The following is an 18,737-nucleotide window of genomic DNA, read 5'->3' as shown; positions in this document are numbered from 1 at the left end:
TACCTCTAAAATTATGCTGCCATAAATGTGAATGCTTTCATTACATTTTTCTTTATGTTGTTCTTTTTATCGCTTGAAATATAAATTTAAAATCTAAGTTACTATATAGTAATGTACTCGATTGTAATAATAATAAATTTTGGAGAATGGTAGCTTAGAGAGAAATTCCCATAGGGTTTTGCAAAAACAAATCAAACTTTCCTGAACCCCTACATGTAAGTTACCCCAATTTTATCTTGTCCTACCCTCTCAAATTTTGGTACATTTACCGGTATGTTTTGGACCACGAGCAATTGATCCAGCCTATTTGCGATCGTAAAATGTTGTCTGTCATCTACATACCGGTACATGTGTATACATACATGTACCGTACCTTGTCTCTCTAACTTAGGCATACGTGTAACTTACGATGAAAATATGTCTCCTTAAGGGGACATTTGTACATGTACATATTTTTTTGTCTTACTAGTACAATACATGTAGTTATTTTTTCTGCCCTGTCCCTCCCCCAGCATGCCCAGTTAAAAAAATTGGATGAGGTATAAATCCCCCAATCCCAACCCCCCCCCCCCCAATTTTCCACCCTTGAATGAGGAAAATAATGCACTTTAAAAATGTCAAACATAAGAAATAGGCTATGTTAAGACTGTCTATGATATGGTCTCAGCTCCTTCCCCTCCCCCTGCGCGCCCCCACCCTCAAAAAAGACTAATTAATCTGAACTTGACAACTAGAACCGATTTGGAATATCTTCGGGTCAACGATTTATTAATTTGCTCAATGAAACCCATTAATAGAGAATCCGCTCATCAGGGATATAAACACCAGCAATGTAAACATGGAATAGCTAGCATCACTGAGATGACTGGGTGTTTGTCAGAGCAGACGGACTGATGATTTATAGACACTGGCCGGTCTGTCCAGTCAAGAATGATCCCTTCGTCTTCTGTTGGTTGTTTGCACAGACAGTGGACAGTACGCTGAGGTTTTCTTACACATGTTTTCAGGGGTTTGGCGGAATGTCGTTACAGGATTGTGGGTGGATACAATTGAAAGAATGCTCCAGGTTCCAAATTTGGTAAAGAGCATAAACAGGTTGAAGATTATTCTCATTAACCGATGTCACTGTCTTGGTCACTGACCTTGTATCAGATTTTATAGAAAGCGTTTCGTGGAACTTTTCTGACCTTTGAGTTCTTATTATTTCACAATTATATAAATGTACATGTACAGTTGAGAAACCTTTTAGTGCAGCAAAGATAAAAGACTGAAATCATAGTTTTCTGAAACTCATTCCCATTTATAGTATTATAGAAAGTGTAGTCAATAAATCTGAAGGCTTTGATCTATTTCAAGCACTAAACCTTAGAAACCTGTGAGGAACTAACCTCCCCATGGAGGATTTCAGAAACCATGATAAGAACTTACGTATTCTTTTACATAACATAGCAATCATTTTCTGGTCATAGTTTGGTTACGTATTTGGGGAAATCTTGTTTTTTTCATGGGGTTCTGGGGGGCCTCACACACAGTTGAGAAACCTTTTAGTGCAGAAAAGACAAAAGACTGAAATCATAGTTTCTGAAATTTATTCCCATTTATAGTATTATAGAAAGTGTAGTCAATAAATCTTAAGGCTTTGATCTATTTCAAGCGCTAAACCTTAGAAACCTGTGAGGAACTAACCTCCCCATGGAGGATTTCAGAAACCATGATAAGAGCTTACAATGTACATGTATTCTTTTACATACATGTGTAACATCGATAGCGATCATTTTCTGGTCATGTAGTTTGGTTACGTATATGGGTTTAATCTTGCTTCTTCATGGGGTTCTTGGGGCCCCACACACGCATACATGATAGTTTTCTTCAAATAGGCCTAAACAAGCAAAAAATGCTGGCAAAATATGATAAAGATGCCTTTATAGAACTCCTGTGTTCAAACACTACAAAATGTACATTAAGTACACTGTACATGCAGAAATATACACCTGCATGGGCGTTGCCAGGATTTTTTCCAGGGGGGGAAGCAAATTTTTACCCAAAATTCCTTAACTTGTTCATTATTCTCAATTTATCATTTTTTTCGAGTGTGAGCAGGGGGGAATTGCTCTACCCCCCCCCCCCCCTCCCTCCCCCGCATCAAATTAACACCAATAGGCCGTATGGCTTCGCAGCTCTTTTTTTGCCCCCTCTTTTTTTTTTCTTTTTCAGGGAGGGCAAGTGCCCCCCTTGCCCTCCCTTGTGTCACCCATGTACCGGTACACCCGTATGCCCCCATCCTTTTTACAAATTTGTATTCGAATACCGATTTTCAAAATCCAAACCTAATAGTGGAATTAAAAACCGAATATAATAAAATCCAGATTTCAATCACCCCACTACATGTAGTTTACATACAAGAACATCTTATATGAGTATTTAGTTTCTTGACATCTTTCTGCTTGTATCTTATCAGATACGTGCAGCCGATGTGGATGCTGTTGCTTTTCAGGAGGTACGTGCTGACCGAGATGAGAAACGTACACAGCTCCTGGAGCTGAAGGCATTACTTCCGTCTTACAGGTGGCATGCTTACCACCCAGTGCAGAAGGTCATCCCACACAAAGGGGCTCCCCTTGGCTGGGAAATGGAAGGTACATGCATTTATGAGCTAGTAAGGGGTCGTTCAGATGGGGGCCATATGTTGCCGGCTTTCTGCAAGCTTGCGGAAGCTTGCACAAGCTTGCAGGAATTGTGGCAAGCTTCCAAAGAGCTATTACAATATTGCAAGCTTGCAGCTAGCTTGCAGCTAGCTTGCGACTAGCTTGCAGCTAGCTTGCGACAAGCTTGCGGCAAGCTTGCGGACATGCAGCCTGTTAGTATTAAGCTTACGGAAAAGAGCGCAAGCCCATACGAGCTTGCAGTGAGCTCATTAAGTTTGCCACACGCTTGCGACAAGCTTCAAGCTCAATTTTTTTGTAAGGGATCTCCGCAGATAGCTCTGGAGCTAGAGTTCCACCCAAAATAGTTGTCGTTGGAACCTAACTCCGCCTCCGGAGCTCTCCCCAGAGCTAGCCAGGACCAATTCTAGTCTCGAAAATTTGTTGGCCTAGCTCCACTTTCAGCTCAGTGGGGCTTGTTTTACAACCTAGCTCCACCGTTATTTGTCGTTTGGACGCAGCTGACCTATAACGCCACGCCGACGCATCTGGTTGTTGTTCGTTTGTCTGACGAATATTATGTAACCTATTCAGTGACCTTTTAGCTTCACTGTAACTCCAGCTCTGGAGTTAACCATCATCGTATGAACATGAGCACCGTATATTTTAGATCCATGGAACCCCAGTTCAGTTCATTACTTGGTAAAGAGCTGGCTCTAGAACTGCCCTCCATCAGAACCTCTGAGTCCTTTGATATGTTGGTTCAAAAGTAAGGAGAGAGTCAGTATCATAAACTGATTCAAATTCTGTTGTGATTAAACTCCAAAATGAGTTGTTGCAGAAAAAAAAATCAGTGGAAATAAGTATAATGGCTTTCAAGCCAAAAATTAAATAAATTCCAAAACACAAAAGTCTCTTAATGGGAAATCGGATGAATATGGTGAAAATAATTTCACGACCAATATTTTAGAAAAGTAGCTTACATGAACATTAGCGGCACAATTTTTCTTTTTTCAGAGGACACAAAGATAAATTTTGCCTTGTATTTGATTAATGAAAATTAAACAGGCAATAATCAAAAAGAGAATGCCAAATTGATTGGAAAAACATGTTACTGTACTTTCAGACATGTCAGATATCTATTTTTTCCCCCGCATCTTGAAGGTTTGGGTGTTCTTAGCCGGTATCCAATCACGGCTACCAGTCTCCAGCCCCTGACTCATCAATCTCCGAAAGACAAGAATCAACGCACGGTCCTGCACGCATCATTGCGGATCAGCCCTGGCCTGAATGTCAGCATTGCCGTGGTCCATCTGTCATATGACCGCTGGCAGCAGTGTGTCAACGTGGCCGAAATCATGAAGCATGTACGGGGTAAGACCAATTGCTGAACTGGGAGTCAAATCACTGAGCTAGGGGTTAGCCAATGTTTAATACAGGTTTCATGTCCACTGAAAAGTTGAATGCTGCCCTCTGGTGATTGTATGTGTCCAGTCATAGCTGGTCAGAAATGTATTATTTAACTTCTAGGGAGAGAGTGGTAAATCTTAAGATTAAACCCAAATCTTATTAACTGGCCCTCACCCCAAACTTAATGCTAGCTCTAACCCTTACCCTTAAATACCCTATAACCTTACCCTAAACTTACCCCGATCGTAACCATATAAACCCTTACCCAATCCTAACCCTATAACTTTAACCCTAACTGTACCCTAACCTTATCCCTAAACTTTACCATAACCTTAGCCTAAACCTTATCCTAAACCTTATCCTAAACTTTACCCTACCAGCCAACCTTAACCTTACTCTCATCCTAACCCTAGCCCTAACCACAATCCTTACTCCTAACCTTTACCCAAACAAACTTACCTCTTCTGTGAAGAATTTCAGTCATCAGTTGCCACTTAATACATTTGTAGTTAAATGTGGCTGTCCTAAACTTTAACGTCAACTGAGCATTAAATTCTCTGAAATTCAACACCATATTCTGGAGTAGCTTGAGTGATTCAGCGTTGTACAGCACAGCCATCATGGCTCAACGTGATGTCATGTTCATGGTAAAGTGTTGGATTTTAGCAAATGTTAGTTTGTGAGGCAGCAACCCCCGTGCAATGTGTTATGGAAACCAAATTTCTTAAAAAAATTCCATCTTAAGAATAGTTTGGTTGCGGTACTCGCTGCTATATTGGATTCGAACCAGCCAGCCGCCCAGGGCAGGCTCGGTGGTCGAGTGGTAAGACGTCTGCACTAGTAAGCAGGAGGTCGTGGGTTCGAGTCCCACCCGAGTGATTTGTTCTCACAATCACTCGTGACAACACTGAGTATACAGTGTTCATCGAAATACGTCGGTGAAGCGCAAAACTCAATATTGAAATAAAAATCTACAGATGGTTTATGCATACGATCAGTTAATCTTTACCATGTGTCATTAGAGACCAGAGGCTTCATACTTCATTGATTCCTACCTCCCTAAGTCAATGAACCCAAATGTCATTATTGATCGTTCTGTTTTCACTCAGAGAAATTCAACCAATTCTCAAACCAGAAATATGTGAGATGAATGGCCTTTTGGTCGAGTGGGGCATGTTCAAGTACATGTATGTTACCACAAGTTGTTGCGGTTACATCCAAGGAATGTGTATATGTGTGTGTCAAGAATTGAATGACAGTGCTGGCCTTTTTAACCACAAGATTTTTGATAGCCATTCCAGTCGGTAGATGGGCCGTAAAACTACAAGGGATAATAAGCAAAAGGAACATTGTTAAAGTTTACTTTAGTCATTGATATTAATTACCCCCCTAGCCAGACAGTCGGCCCACCAGCGTTGGAAAAAAACTTCTTTTTTTTCTTCAAATCCTTCCCCCAATTTACCATATTCAGTTAGTCCGCATTTTGTTTGTAACCGATTACACACCTAAGATCGAGGACAAGCCAGCTAGACTGGTTCCCTGACCTTACAATTTCCTGACGTCTATAAACTGCTCCGTTTCATCTTAAGTGGAGTCAGGGAACCAGACTACAGGAACATGATTGTCTTTCTTGGTTTTTTCAGCATCTGCGAACACAAAACTTAAAACAAGTCAGTGTAACAATATTTGCTATAAAAACTAACCCCCCAAATCCATGCATTTCTGAAAATTACAGTAAAAACAAACGTTGTACATGTATATTTTTAAAGTTACTTTGATCATGGAGGTAGAATATGGACATTAGCAGTTGTTGAAGAAAGACAGATACACAGATCAATTAAATATCATCTCATTGGAAAAGGTGAAAACTACTCTTCAAAATTGTAGACCGTTTGAAATGGAGCCCCAGGACCAATTATCTAGAGAGAGTTGCCCATCCATGATTAATCAATTAATTCTAAATGGATTTCCAATTCATTAAACGCCTGACAACATGAGAAATTGAATAGTTGGCACATGAAACATTAAATATGCAACATCTCTGTCTCAGGGCAATGTCCTGTGGGTGAGGCCAGAACAGAAGAATGAAAACTCTCCTCAGAATTCCTCCCGGATCTGAAGTCAATTCCGTCTGATACTTGATACGGACGCACTTTGTCACCCGGACTAACCATTTTATTAACAGCCAATATTGAGTTTGTCTTTCCCTTGTGTGTATTATAGTGATGATCCATCAGTGAGTCTGTGTCTGTCTGAGGAGCAGGTGTTTCCCTTAAGGTGTTTTAATGCAAATTGACATTTTATAGGCCTTAATGAAAAAACACCAACTTTTTTTACAGATAGGATGAAGAATCTCGATCCATGGTTAAGTTGAATTTTTTCCCTGTGATCATTCATAATGCCATGGATCAACCAATCAGGTTCGAGAATTAAGGTTTGATTGAAGAAATATATTTATATGTACATCATGTACATGGATATTGATTTAATTTTGGGGCATGGCATCAAAAATATAAATAGCAATAACTTCCTATTCTTTAGAATTACTTGAGTTACTGAAGCTAAGTTACCGGTACATGTATGTTCAGTTCGAGTGTAAGATTTCCCTGTGTGTGCTTGGCCGATTTTATGACCGTTTTAAGTCCGTATTTTAAGTTCGTTCAAGACCTGAGCCGAAGGTGAGGGACATTATAGGCGACCAGGCCCCACGCCGGTCTTAAATGGACTTGTTTAAAACTGGCCAAGCACATATTTACATGTATTCCCATTTATAAATACGGTACCTTTTCAGTCAAAAAGGCAAAACAAGTCAAAAATTATAAATTTCCAACGTTTTTGTTCCACAATTGTACTTTATGTTTTTCGAAACACCCCTTTAGTTATGTTATGGTACGTCCCTCTCACGAGTAGTCTTAAATACCGGTAACTCCTTATATGGAGATTAGATGTGGCGCAGAATGCAGCGCTACCAGTGTAGTGTGAAGTTAGGACTCATTGGTCATGTTGCGCATGCCTATTGAAGTGAAGATTGTGAACGTTCAACCAATAAACGGGTATTTACAAGGGACCAGACTTCATCCAAATTTCATGTGACACCAGTGTTTAAAACCAGCCAGCTGGTGTTTTATCAACTGTTTAAGACTGGCCATGTGACAGGCTCTTGACCAATAGGAATGGGTAATCTGTCTTTGGTACCGGTATTTATGAATTGTTATCATTGCAATGAGCACTTCTTCCTAGTCTTTTCATAGACTGTTGTTATTGGCCTAGTTTGTGCTGTTATTGTGCAGCAGGAATTTCTACTCAGGAATCAGTGAAAGAATACACTGTGTCCATCACTGCCATCTCAGCTATGTAAACAAAATGCCATTTGACCGAACAAGCTATTTGCGATACACACTATTTACCAGCATTGCAGTAAAATCCAAAGTGTGACAACAATGACCAGATGAAATATTGGCAGGCTGAGAGGACATCTGTAGGGATTTTTTTTTAAACTTTGGCATTGCTCCAGCTTTGGCTATACCATTTAGCAACACCAACATTTCGAAGCTGACTAGGCTGTGCCCAATATACCGAATATTTGAATATTAAATCATCAACTGAATACCCAAATAGAGTTGTTTGTTTTCGATTCAAATATTCAAATCATCTGAGCCTTCTCGAGGAGACAATGAAAAACATGTGCATGTTATTTTCAATTGTATATAGTTGCGTGCCAGGTTTGACTTTTATTGAAAACCAATTTCGCGCATGATTTGAGAGCTCCCATGAGGAATTTTAGCTCAAAGTTTGTCGTTCAGATCGGTCAAATATCATCCATTCCGCTACCTGTCATTTATATTGTTTTTAAAAGCTCTGTGTCAATTTACGACTACATGTAGTGCAGGTGAACGCAAATCCTTATCGGCATGGTTAGACTGGTGCATGTTAAACTTGATCTGTGCATTTTGGAATCAAATGTTCCCAGTTGGAATTATCAAAATTATGGGGGGAACGCCCTCATAAAAAAAAACATCGGGCCCCCCCCCCCCCACCAATGTAAATTTGGCAACCGGAAAAAGCATGAATCCATGATAAGTGGGTTTAACAGAAAGTGCTGTTTTCACCCTTTTGGTTTACTTTTGAAGAAAATTGTTTGTTTTGAATGAAAACATCCGGGGGGGGGGGGGGGGGGGTGCCCCCTTAAAAAAAAATTTGTCCCCCCTGTAAATTTGGCAACCGAAACAAGCATGAATCCATGAGAAGCAGGTTTAACAGAAAGTGCTGTTTTCACATTTTTTATTTATTTTTGATGAAAACCGTGTTGTTTTGACTGAAAACATCCAGCCAGCCCCCCCCCCCCAGCCTCCAGCCCAGTCCCCTCCCCCAGGTTCCCAGCCACTCAAGAAATCTTGGAAAACCTTGAAAATGAGTCTCATTTTTCCCCCCAGTCACGGAAAACTCAGTGACCCAGAAGGACAGGTTTTTGCCAGTTTGGCGTATGTGCATCTTGTGCCGTGTGTCCAAGTTGTGTCCATTGACTGAATGGTTATGGTGGCTTGTTAGTGTTTATGCAGTGTGAATATTACACACCTCTCCAAATAATAACAACTGGTTGTGCTACACCACCTCTTGACTTTCAAGCAACCTTGTTGAAGTGAACAATATTTTTCATGGAATTTTGGAAATTTCACAGGGAAAAATCAGGGAAACTGGGGGGATTTTGTTTTCATAAAGTGCTGGGATTCTTGGAAATGTACTGAAGTCAAATCTTCAAGTGCAGCCAGAGTTTGGCAAATCTCCAGTAGCTGATATAGCTACTGTTTTCTTTGCGCATACTTCTGCCAATGTGTGGCGCGTGAATTGATCAGATCTTGTCACTCGCTATTCCCCGGCAAATTCATCAACTGGACCAAATCCTGAACAGGGAAAAATTCATGGCCGTGCCTGAAAAATATGGCATATCTGAAAAAAAATAGGGATATTTATAATATATTAATGAATTATTGCTTTCTCAGAGTACATTTTTTGGACCATGGTGTGAATTATACACAATCACTGACTTTGGTAGCGTAAATCATAAGGCGTTACCGAGTTGACATTTATGCTACCCAAGAAGTACAACTGATGATTGGGTATACATTGCCTATACATTTTTGTACATATATTGGTATACATTGTAAATCATACATGTAAGGCGTTACCAAGTTGACATTTATGCTACCCAAGAAGTACAACTGATTGGGTATACATTGCCTCGTTTAGACTAAATATTTATACAATGTTTTCACAATGAACATGTACTTTCCCTGTATTACCTTAAAGGGAATATACAACATTTGCAAACATCGAAGTTTTTATGAAATACCTTAATAGGATGTTTGTAAATAACAGTGTAAAGCATCCTGTAAACTTATGGCACCTGGTGTGAAGTCATTTTCAAGAAAATAGTGTTTTTGTAAAAATTTCCAGCGGTGGTCGGCCGACCACTATTGGGAAAACCTAACTATTTTTCAACTACTGCTCCAAATTCACCATTAATTCAGTCCAAATTTTGTTCGCTATCGGTTACATGTTCATGAACGGGTGCAGGCCAGCTAGACTGGTACCCTTACCTTACAATTTCCGGCATCTGTAAATTGATCCATTTTATATTTAGTGGAGTCAGGGAACCAGACTTGAACAGTTTTGTTTTTCTTGGTTTTTCCAGCATTTTCGAACACAAAACTTCAAACATGTCAGTGTAACAATATTTGATCTACATGTATTATACTATCCCCTCAAATAGTTCATTTTCTGAAAATTACAGCATTAGCCAATGATGTATATTCCCTTTAATATATACATGTAACAGCATTAAACAAAATGCAGTTAAAGGTAAAATACAACATTTGCTTTTGCTGTAATTTTCAGAAATGGATGGATTTGGCAGTTAGCATTTTCTAGCAAATATTGTTACACTGACCTGTTTAAAGTTTTGTGTTCATAGATGCTGGAAAAACCAAGAAAACAATGCTGTTCTTATAGTTTGTTTCTCTGACCCTACTTCAGACGAAATGGAGCAATTTGTAGATGTCGGGGAATTGTCTGGTCAGGGAGTATAGCTGGCTTGCACCCATTCAGTGATTTGTAACCGATTGCAAACAAAATGTGGACTAACTAAATTTGGTAAAGTGGAGGCATTATTTGAAAAAAAGTCAGTTCTTTCCAACTATGGTCAGCCAACCACATGCAGTTGGAAAATTGATACAAAAATTCCACTTTCCTTGAAAATGACAGCACACCAGGTGCCATAATTTCACAGGATGCTTGAGACTATTATTCTCTTACAGTCAAGTAAGGTATTTCATAATAATTTGGTAGTTTAGTTTTTTGATGTTTGCAAATGTTGTATCTTTAAAAGTAGGGTTTTCCCCATTAAAATAAAAATATGTTAGGAGAAAAAAATAAAAATTTTGTTGAGGCCATAGATGCAGTAGCACGTCTTTAAAGTCTGGTCATATTTTAAGTGCTTTAAAAATAGTTTGTTCCAACGATACCACGTGTCTGTTCGTGCAGTGTACAGAATATAGGAACATGTGCTTTTCATGTGTCAGCTTAAAATGTTACAATGAGTGACATGTCACGCACCGTCTTACTGACACTCATGGCCTGCACATGAATGCGTTGAAGGGGTCGTTCCGAACTGGGGCATGTGATAACCTGTCCAGTTTGATTTAGCTAGCGAGAAATTATCTCCAGATTTGTTCCTGCAGGGGCTTGTCAGAAATATGTTCGGAAACATACTCTTGCATTCTAAAACTCGATACAGCATTGGTACTTGAAAACATTCCAGTAGGGGCGGCAAATTTGTTGTTTATCAATGTGGCACATACTTGTCACTTTATGTTACAGTAGGTTTTTATCGCGGCTGAAATATTGCAGAACGTGTGGTTTCTGAAACTTGCTGGTGGGACTCGGCTTTATTGCCGGCAAATCATTGCCTCAGGAGCGGCATTGCTGTACTGTCAGCAAAGTTAGGGATAACCAGCATTGGAATGTGGGTTGTGTAACCGTGATAGAAACATCAGAGGGTAAAAGAGGATGCTTAGTTGAGCCATCCAAGAAAGAATCTTTGAAGTTTTTATTCAAGGTTCATGCTTGTATGCCATTGACCTATCCTGCTGATGGCCAGGAAACTACACTTTAACATGTTTAAGAAAGAATACAAGAAATGGACCAACATCAGAACGAGTCGGTAGTCTATCGGTAAATATTCCCAGGTAGGGAATTTGTTCCATGCAATTTTGTGAATTAATACCCTGTCAAAAAAGGCTATACAGAACCTGATGTGTACGACAAGTGATTAATTATGAACCATAGTCAGATGACTGTCAGTCAAAATGTACACAATGGTTTACCCTGGAAGTTGCTGTCCCTTGCTCTTTAACAAATTAATTGTTTTCTCCTTACAATTATTCACTAATATGACTAATTTAAATGATATTTTTTTTCCATTGAGCATCTGCAACCTCTGAAAAAGACATTTATTTTGGTTGCCTTTGTACCTCTAATGCACAGACGGATCTGCCTGAATATTGTCGGCTGCAAATAATTCAACATTTGTACAGTAATTATTCCATTACTAAACAAGGGCAGACTTTTTGTTCAATATCTCATTTAAAAGTGAGTCTTAACCTCGTAGTGAAATACTTTTGTATTTAATAGAAAAGACAGCAGTTGAAAAAAAAATTAAAAATTCAGGGTCCACATTATTTCCTGTCTCCGTTGCATCTGGCATCTGTGATTTTTATAATTCTGATGCACACCTTAAAATAATGTAGTCGTCCTTCAAAAGTGGTTACGAATAGTAAACTACCTATCCAACAAATGTAAAATCGTTTGAAGTCATTCTTAATGATATAAATGGTAATTACAAAGTACTAAGGTAACAGGGATAAGAGGTAATAAGGTAAAATGTAATTTTTCAATCAGCGGTTGGATATCCAAGACCAAGACCTTTTTGTTCCAATAAATGGCAAATCTGTTTATTTTCCCCATTTTGCAGGCACCAAACCAAAACATTCCATCATCCTTGGGGATTTTAATACCTACACTGACTATCCGTGGCCACTAGAGGGCCTCCTTCAGGGTTACTTTTCGACCACCAACAAATGCCCTAAGTACGCAGCTCGGAAGAATCCCACTTTGGAGGCGGAGCTTGTTTCCTACACAGATGCGTGGGGGGAGGTAAACCCAAACAAGAATGGGTTCACATTCAGCAATATGGTGAGTTGAAAAGCTGTGTTTTTAGATTAACAATTACAAGAGTAGTTAAGAATATAACTTGTACCTTTATAAATCCTTGCAAATGCTAGTTATTGGCAACAGTAATAGTGAAAGCATTGTGTGTTTAGGTAACTTTTTGCAACTTTTTGTAACTTTTTGCCAAAAGAAGTTATTCCAGGCAACAGATACATGTATAGCGTTGTTCTTCATCAAAGACTTTAATTTTCCTTCCTTAAATTTAATGACAATGTCAGTTAAACACAATTTAAAGTTAGTACCTTAACTAAAAAGACATGCTTTGTATGATCATTAATGTTTAAGATCGTTCATTAGATCTGCAGTTAGTTATATCTTGTGTGCTTTCCCTTCTAACAGCCTCAGCCTGGATTTCAGAGTCGGCCAGATCGCATCCTCTTCTCCTCCAAGTCTTGGCGAGTCAACTCCTGCCACTTACTTGGCCATGGTGAGGAGTACGCCAAGATGTTGACCTTGCGCATCACCTGGAATCGACTAACCACCCTCCTGAGTGCTGCCGAGAATGCCTTCTACCCAACCACTACACCAAGGGGCTGTTTGCATGACTGTGGTCCGCATGGCTCTTGCCGATGTGGTATCTGCGTCTCTGGTGGTGACAAGAATCGCTGTGAGATACCGAACTGTCCCGAGTGTTCCGCTGATGTCTTCCGAAACTACCTGATCATCAAAGTACTATTTATCATCCTAGTTGTGCAGTTTCTTGTCTCCCTTGTGCTTTTTGTACTACAGTGTCGAGCAAGGCGGAAACAGGCACTATCGTCAGGTAGTTCATCACTTATCTTCTCTTGTTGCTCTTTTGGTAACCGCTATTCTGCGACACCCAAAGTGCCGCGTTCCAGGCTATGCATGGTGCACTTGTTGAGGTTTATCTGGCCGCTGTTGTACATGCGGCCAAGCTACCAGCTTTTCATCTGCAGCGTGTGTTGCGTACTTTTGTTTGTTCTGTGTTTCCATTTGTTTGAGGACGCTTTGCGAGTTATTTATGCCGTCTTGCCTGAGGAACTCAACCCATCGGACCATTTAATGGTCGTGGCTACTGCTGAAGCTTTATGAAAACCGAAAAACTGAGAAAAGACTTTTTTCTGAAACTGGGCCTGATTTTGTGGAGCATGGAACATGCTTAGCACTGAAATACATGCTTAACTAAACCTTTCATTAGATGGAATGGCTTGGTTGTGGTATCCACTGGTATATCTAATTCGAACCAGCCAGCCGGCCCCGGCAAGGTCGGTGGTCGAGTGGTAAGATGTCTGCACTACTAAGCAGGAGGTCGTGGGTTCGAGTCCCACTTGAGTAGTATTTTCTCACAATTACTCAAGATAACATTGAGTATGCAGTGTATATAAAAACAATTGTCTGTGAGAAAGACAAAACCCAACATTGAATGAAGTGAACCTACATGAACATATAGGGTGAGTCAAAAAGAAATTGACCTGGATTAATGATTTTCTTTTCTGAAAAAAAAGCAATCAAATTTGGTACACCAATGGAGTATGTCTTGAAAGAGCATGTTCTTCCACTCATCTGAAGAAAACAAAATCACTGAAATTGATCCATGCTATCAGAAATTATGCATGTTGTACTGAAAAATACTTTATTTTTCTAGCTGTGGAATGCCATTGGAAGCTATTGAGCTGAGTGAGAATTACAGATTACACACAGGCATTCAAATACAAATGATATTTTAATCATTTGAGTCGAGACTGAAAAATTATTTTTACCGTCAGATTTTGTGTTTTGAATGTGAGGAACAAGTCAACTCTTTTGTTTTGAAATACTGATGGCAATTTTTGGAGGTTCGAAAAGGTCCATGTTTCATTGTTTTTAATGGGTATTCATCAGTTCGTAGAACGGTAAATGATCAGTGGTGGACAGCTGAATTTTGTAATCTTTTTATCCAAATAGATATAACTTGGGAATTGAGTATGCAAATGACGTGAAATGTTCACAGTTACTAGTCAATAACATGTACTTTATACATGTACCTATGTTATTTATTATTCGAAATGGCGCGAGCCACGTATTTGTGACAAAATATATATTTTCTCAATTTTCTTTTTGACTCACTCTGTAGTGTCGTACTGAATGTTGCTTGTAAGCCATGTTTTCTGTTCATCAGCAGCTTCGGGAATTTGGGTTCTGGTAAATAAATGTGTCTTTTGTGCAATATTTAAGTTAGAAATGTTTTGCCAACTCCCCTTTTTCAGTGGTAAGGGAATCATTGTTGTTCTAGATTGCAAATATAATATTTATATTTATAATGATTATAATAATTGTAAGAATGCATAATTTACAACTCTTTTGTCAAGCAACTTAATATTGCCACGTTTATTTCGAAATGATGAAGATAATTTTACTTCTGTTTATCGTGAAAGGATACTGGTTATAAAAAATGTTTCCAAATAACAAGTGAAATTTTATTGCATATTTAGTGCTGTAAAGCTCTCTTCTTAACTTAAAAAGAATACAGCTTGTCTCTCCAAAAACAATGTAGCACTCAAAAAACCAAAGTGAGGAAACTAAATGAGATGATAGAGTGTTTCTTTACCCTTGACAGGATTTTTGTTCTGTGTGATTTGGACCTTTTGTTTAAAAGTTTAGGGAAAAGCTTGTAAAGACTCTCAAAATCTGTTTGGACCACTTTTCTGATTATCTGGCATCTAATGAATTATGAAAGGCATTTACACACCTTCTTGGTATGTGAATGCCTTTCAATAGATTTCAGATAATCTGGATGATGGCCCAACTTGGAATTCAAGTCATTTCATTCAATTAGCTGTATCTCTGGACTGGGGTGTCCAAATGAGATGGGATAAAGACCATTGTGTAGAGTACTACACCGTCAGACTCTATAGAGAAGTTTTACATTTTTAAGTTTTGCCAAAAGAGAGTGCTAGTATTTTGTAATATCCATGGATTGACTGCTACATGTTTATTGACAACACACTGTACGTCAAATTTCAGACTTGTGTAAAAATTCAAAGTTTTCAGCATGGTGTTACATGTATACATGTTTTCAAAGTATTTTGTTTTGGCAGAATTTAGCGGCGATATATAAATGTAAACATTTTGGTTTTGCTCATTATTGATGTTGATCAAGGGCATTTAGCTTGCCTCAGTCAGGTGTCACTTGCCATACTTTGTTTCTCTCTGATCTGCACTCCAATAGGCCTATATCTGTATGAAAATTCAAGTCACTAAAGTCTTTGATAGACTGTAGAAAATTGAACTTGTTCTTATTGAATATTAAGACCCAGTGTCTGGACTCTCTAAGAATATTTGTATTTTACTTTTCGAGGCAATGCAATATTATCATTTCAATAATTTTAATTTTTTTTTAAATTGGTATAGGTTTTCCTGGCTAGTTTATCACGTTTAGCATTCGAATTCACCATTTCTAATGTTCAAATTCGTCCATCAACATCTATTTGGTGTACTTCCAATGTTTATTTTCGTCGTTTGTCAGACAATTTCAAACTTTGTTCAAGCAAATTCATACAATGAGTTCACGTTTTCGTCCCAGAGTATTCGATTTCGTCTCGTTTACGCCAAACCTTGTTATTCAGAAATTCGCCTAATTGATTTATAATTATATAAGAAGATTTGCCATTCGGCAACAGCTTAGACGAATTTGATCTGTAATGACCTAATTCTCGACCCAGTGACTAAAGAGGGTGACCAAACATTAAAATTGGATGGTAAATGACTCAATTGGTTTTGTTAAAAGCGTGTGGATTTTTTCTCGGACGAAATTGAATATTAGAGTTGGTGAATTTGAATGAGGAAAATGTTTTGAAATAGCCGGGAAAACCTATATTATTATAACTGTATGTATCATCATTCAAACTCTATTTTCGTGAAAATAACACCACACAATGTTCAGTGTAGTTGAGTGTTTCCGTATTGTTTGGTTCTTTTACCATTATCATTTTTTTGTAAAACGAAAAAATGGAGACCAAAAAATTGGATCAGAAAAGAGCCGTCTGATTTGCGGTTACGGCCGTTACCGTGCGTGTGGATGTGCATTCGGGTCACGCTAAATCAAGTGGTTTTCCAATTAATTCACAAGTTTGGGTCCGCATGGTTTTTTATTATTAACGTTGCCGGATGATCTTGGAATATCAAAAATCAAACTTTCATGACATTTAAGACGGTTATTATACATGATTTTCCGTCCTGATATCTGTGCCAGTGTTTTACCGTGGTTTGTAACGAAGTCTAGTAAACCAGATTTGTCATACATTGTAAAATGTGCAGTAAACAGATTAGGTCCATTATTGATCAGTTTATTGTCCATAAACCAGATTATGTAAACCATATAACGTATCATTATGATCAAACCCGGTCTTTCGAATGATCAAGATCGGTGGAATTACGCCTATTAATTATTGACCCATTTTGAATGAAATAATCTACTAATAGGCTTTAGTGAGGATTGGATATTAATGAAATGGCCAAGAATATTGGTCTGACAATCTCTGTGGTACAGAGAAAAAATACCCAGCTGCACTACGGGCTTCGGGAAACGACTCGGGACGCTGTAGAACGCATGCGCCCAATGTTGACGTCATTCACGTAGTGCGTGTGGCATAATTCAAAATGATGATGGTATGTGGTACAGTCATTCAGACGGATTTGTACTGCATGCTGCATTCAATGTCCTTGGCCTTTTTTTGTTTTTTAGTACAGCCCGGTAACAACTTCATATCAGGTGAATGTCCTTTCTGTAAACAAACTGAGGAAGGCAAATGCCCTTTTAAAGAAAAGGTAACAGTTGAAAAACCTTTTTTTAAGGACAGGCTTTTCTGAACAGGAGCAGTGCTTATAACAAGAACATCGTTATGATTGAACTTCCGTGTGAGGCCATTTTAGGAAGTCGACACCATACGATAAAGCGCTAATGGGATATCCGGATTCACCCTCAACGACGTAGAAAACATAACGGGAAATCACAAGCAGTAAATCGCCTTGAGATGGCCGTTCATTGCTCCGAGTAAGAAGACGGAACTGACTTAACAATATGCAAATCTGTCTACGTCACCGTCTTGGTTCAAGCAATTCAAGGACGCCATCTAAACTGGGATTTCTGATCCACTTCCGGAATGTGTATTTCTGGATTTCAAGCAAGAAAGCTGGCGGGTTTGAATTGTACCAGGAAGGTGGTGTGAAGTGTAACGACAGGTTCGATCGCCCTTCATAGGCTACGCTTAAATCAGTTTTTTTTCCCGATCGTTAAAAATTTGAACAATGACGGTCTGGTGTCTGACCTCTTTGCCACAGTTGAGAGGTAATCGTGCACACCGTCTATTGTGTTTTAACACGTTACAATTTTCTGGTCCGGGAGCCAGTCTATTGCTGCTGGCTGGCTGGCTGGCTGGCTGGCCACGTGCAACTATGGAAGCCCCTGGCTAGCGGCTTACCAGGTCCTGTCAAAATCCCATGTATACAACCCAAGCGGAATTGCCCGCTCGTATCTCTTCGGGAAGCATCTATTTCTGGTATGGCACCAAAACTCCCTAATGAATCGCGGGGGAATCGCTGGTAAACGCACCCGCGTTCCCCTCATCACACTCGCCCTATCAGACACCAATGACGTCATTCGCGTGCACGTGCCACAAACAGTTTCCATCTGTGGGGTTATTTTACGACCGGTATTACGTCTATGGAGATGATAGACTCAACAGGCAAAGATCGATTGATGGCATCCAAGGAAGGAAACGAAGATGATTAAAACAAAGTGAATGGGCTCGATAAAAGTCGTTAAGCTATCCCCGAGTGAGTGATTCGTGTTCAAGACTGGCGTTATGATCTATGAACCGACAGTATTCAGAACGATTAGATGTGCCTATTCATCTAAGAATGTGACATTATGACGTGGGCGCATAACGCGTGACGTATCTTACGGCAGTGAATGTGTGGACAGACTTTTAGAAGGTCGGATGAACCTTTAATGGTTGTCGGTTGATATAACGAATTTCTTAAAGCAACACGGCTGAATTACCATCTCAAACGGCCAACGAACGAACAGTAAAATTTAGAGATTATGATAGGTATGGGAACAACATAATATAATGAGACTGGCTAATGCCCGAAACTGCCTGATCATTTAATCCTTTAAAGTGAGATACTTTGTCAATGTACGTAGCTGTTTACTAAACAGAGTGAAATTCTTTGTACTTTCCAAAAACAAACAACTTCACTAAAATCATTATAGTCTTGCACCTTTTTAAAGCTGTATATGAACTGTTGATCATCCTAAGGTCTTTTATGTGATTTTTTTTAGCATTCCATGTGTTGATGAAACAAAAGGTTCATAATGCTAGCTGTAGAGGCTTCTATGGATATTACAGTTCTGGACATTTTCGGCCAATGTGGTAACTATTATGAGGGTCAAGATAC

The 18,737-nt window shown here is 39.1% G+C and overlaps 1 protein-coding gene across 1 annotated transcript in view; it reads left to right on the top strand.

The window, feature by feature from the left end:
- The window catches only part of LOC119732137, a 28,624-nt gene extending 12,399 nt beyond the window's left edge, over positions 1-16,225 (top strand). Inside the window, exons 4-7 of the mRNA XM_038205534.1 lie at positions 2,459-2,636; positions 3,807-4,016; positions 12,082-12,302; positions 12,678-16,225. Of these exons, the coding sequence (XP_038061462.1) occupies positions 2,459-2,636; positions 3,807-4,016; positions 12,082-12,302; positions 12,678-13,391 (1,323 nt within the window). The 3' untranslated portion in view covers positions 13,392-16,225. The remainder of the gene's footprint in view (positions 1-2,458; positions 2,637-3,806; positions 4,017-12,081; positions 12,303-12,677) is intronic.
- Positions 16,226-18,737: the final 2,512 nt, after the last annotated feature.

The sequence above is a fragment of the Patiria miniata genome, unplaced genomic scaffold (assembly GCF_015706575.1).
Source record: "Patiria miniata isolate m_02_andy unplaced genomic scaffold, ASM1570657v1 HiC_scaffold_24, whole genome shotgun sequence".
In the NCBI taxonomy this organism is placed as follows: domain Eukaryota; kingdom Metazoa; phylum Echinodermata; class Asteroidea; order Valvatida; family Asterinidae; genus Patiria; species Patiria miniata.
The sequence above is the reverse complement of the archived record's forward strand: the minus strand, read 5'-3'. Positions and strand labels throughout refer to the sequence as shown.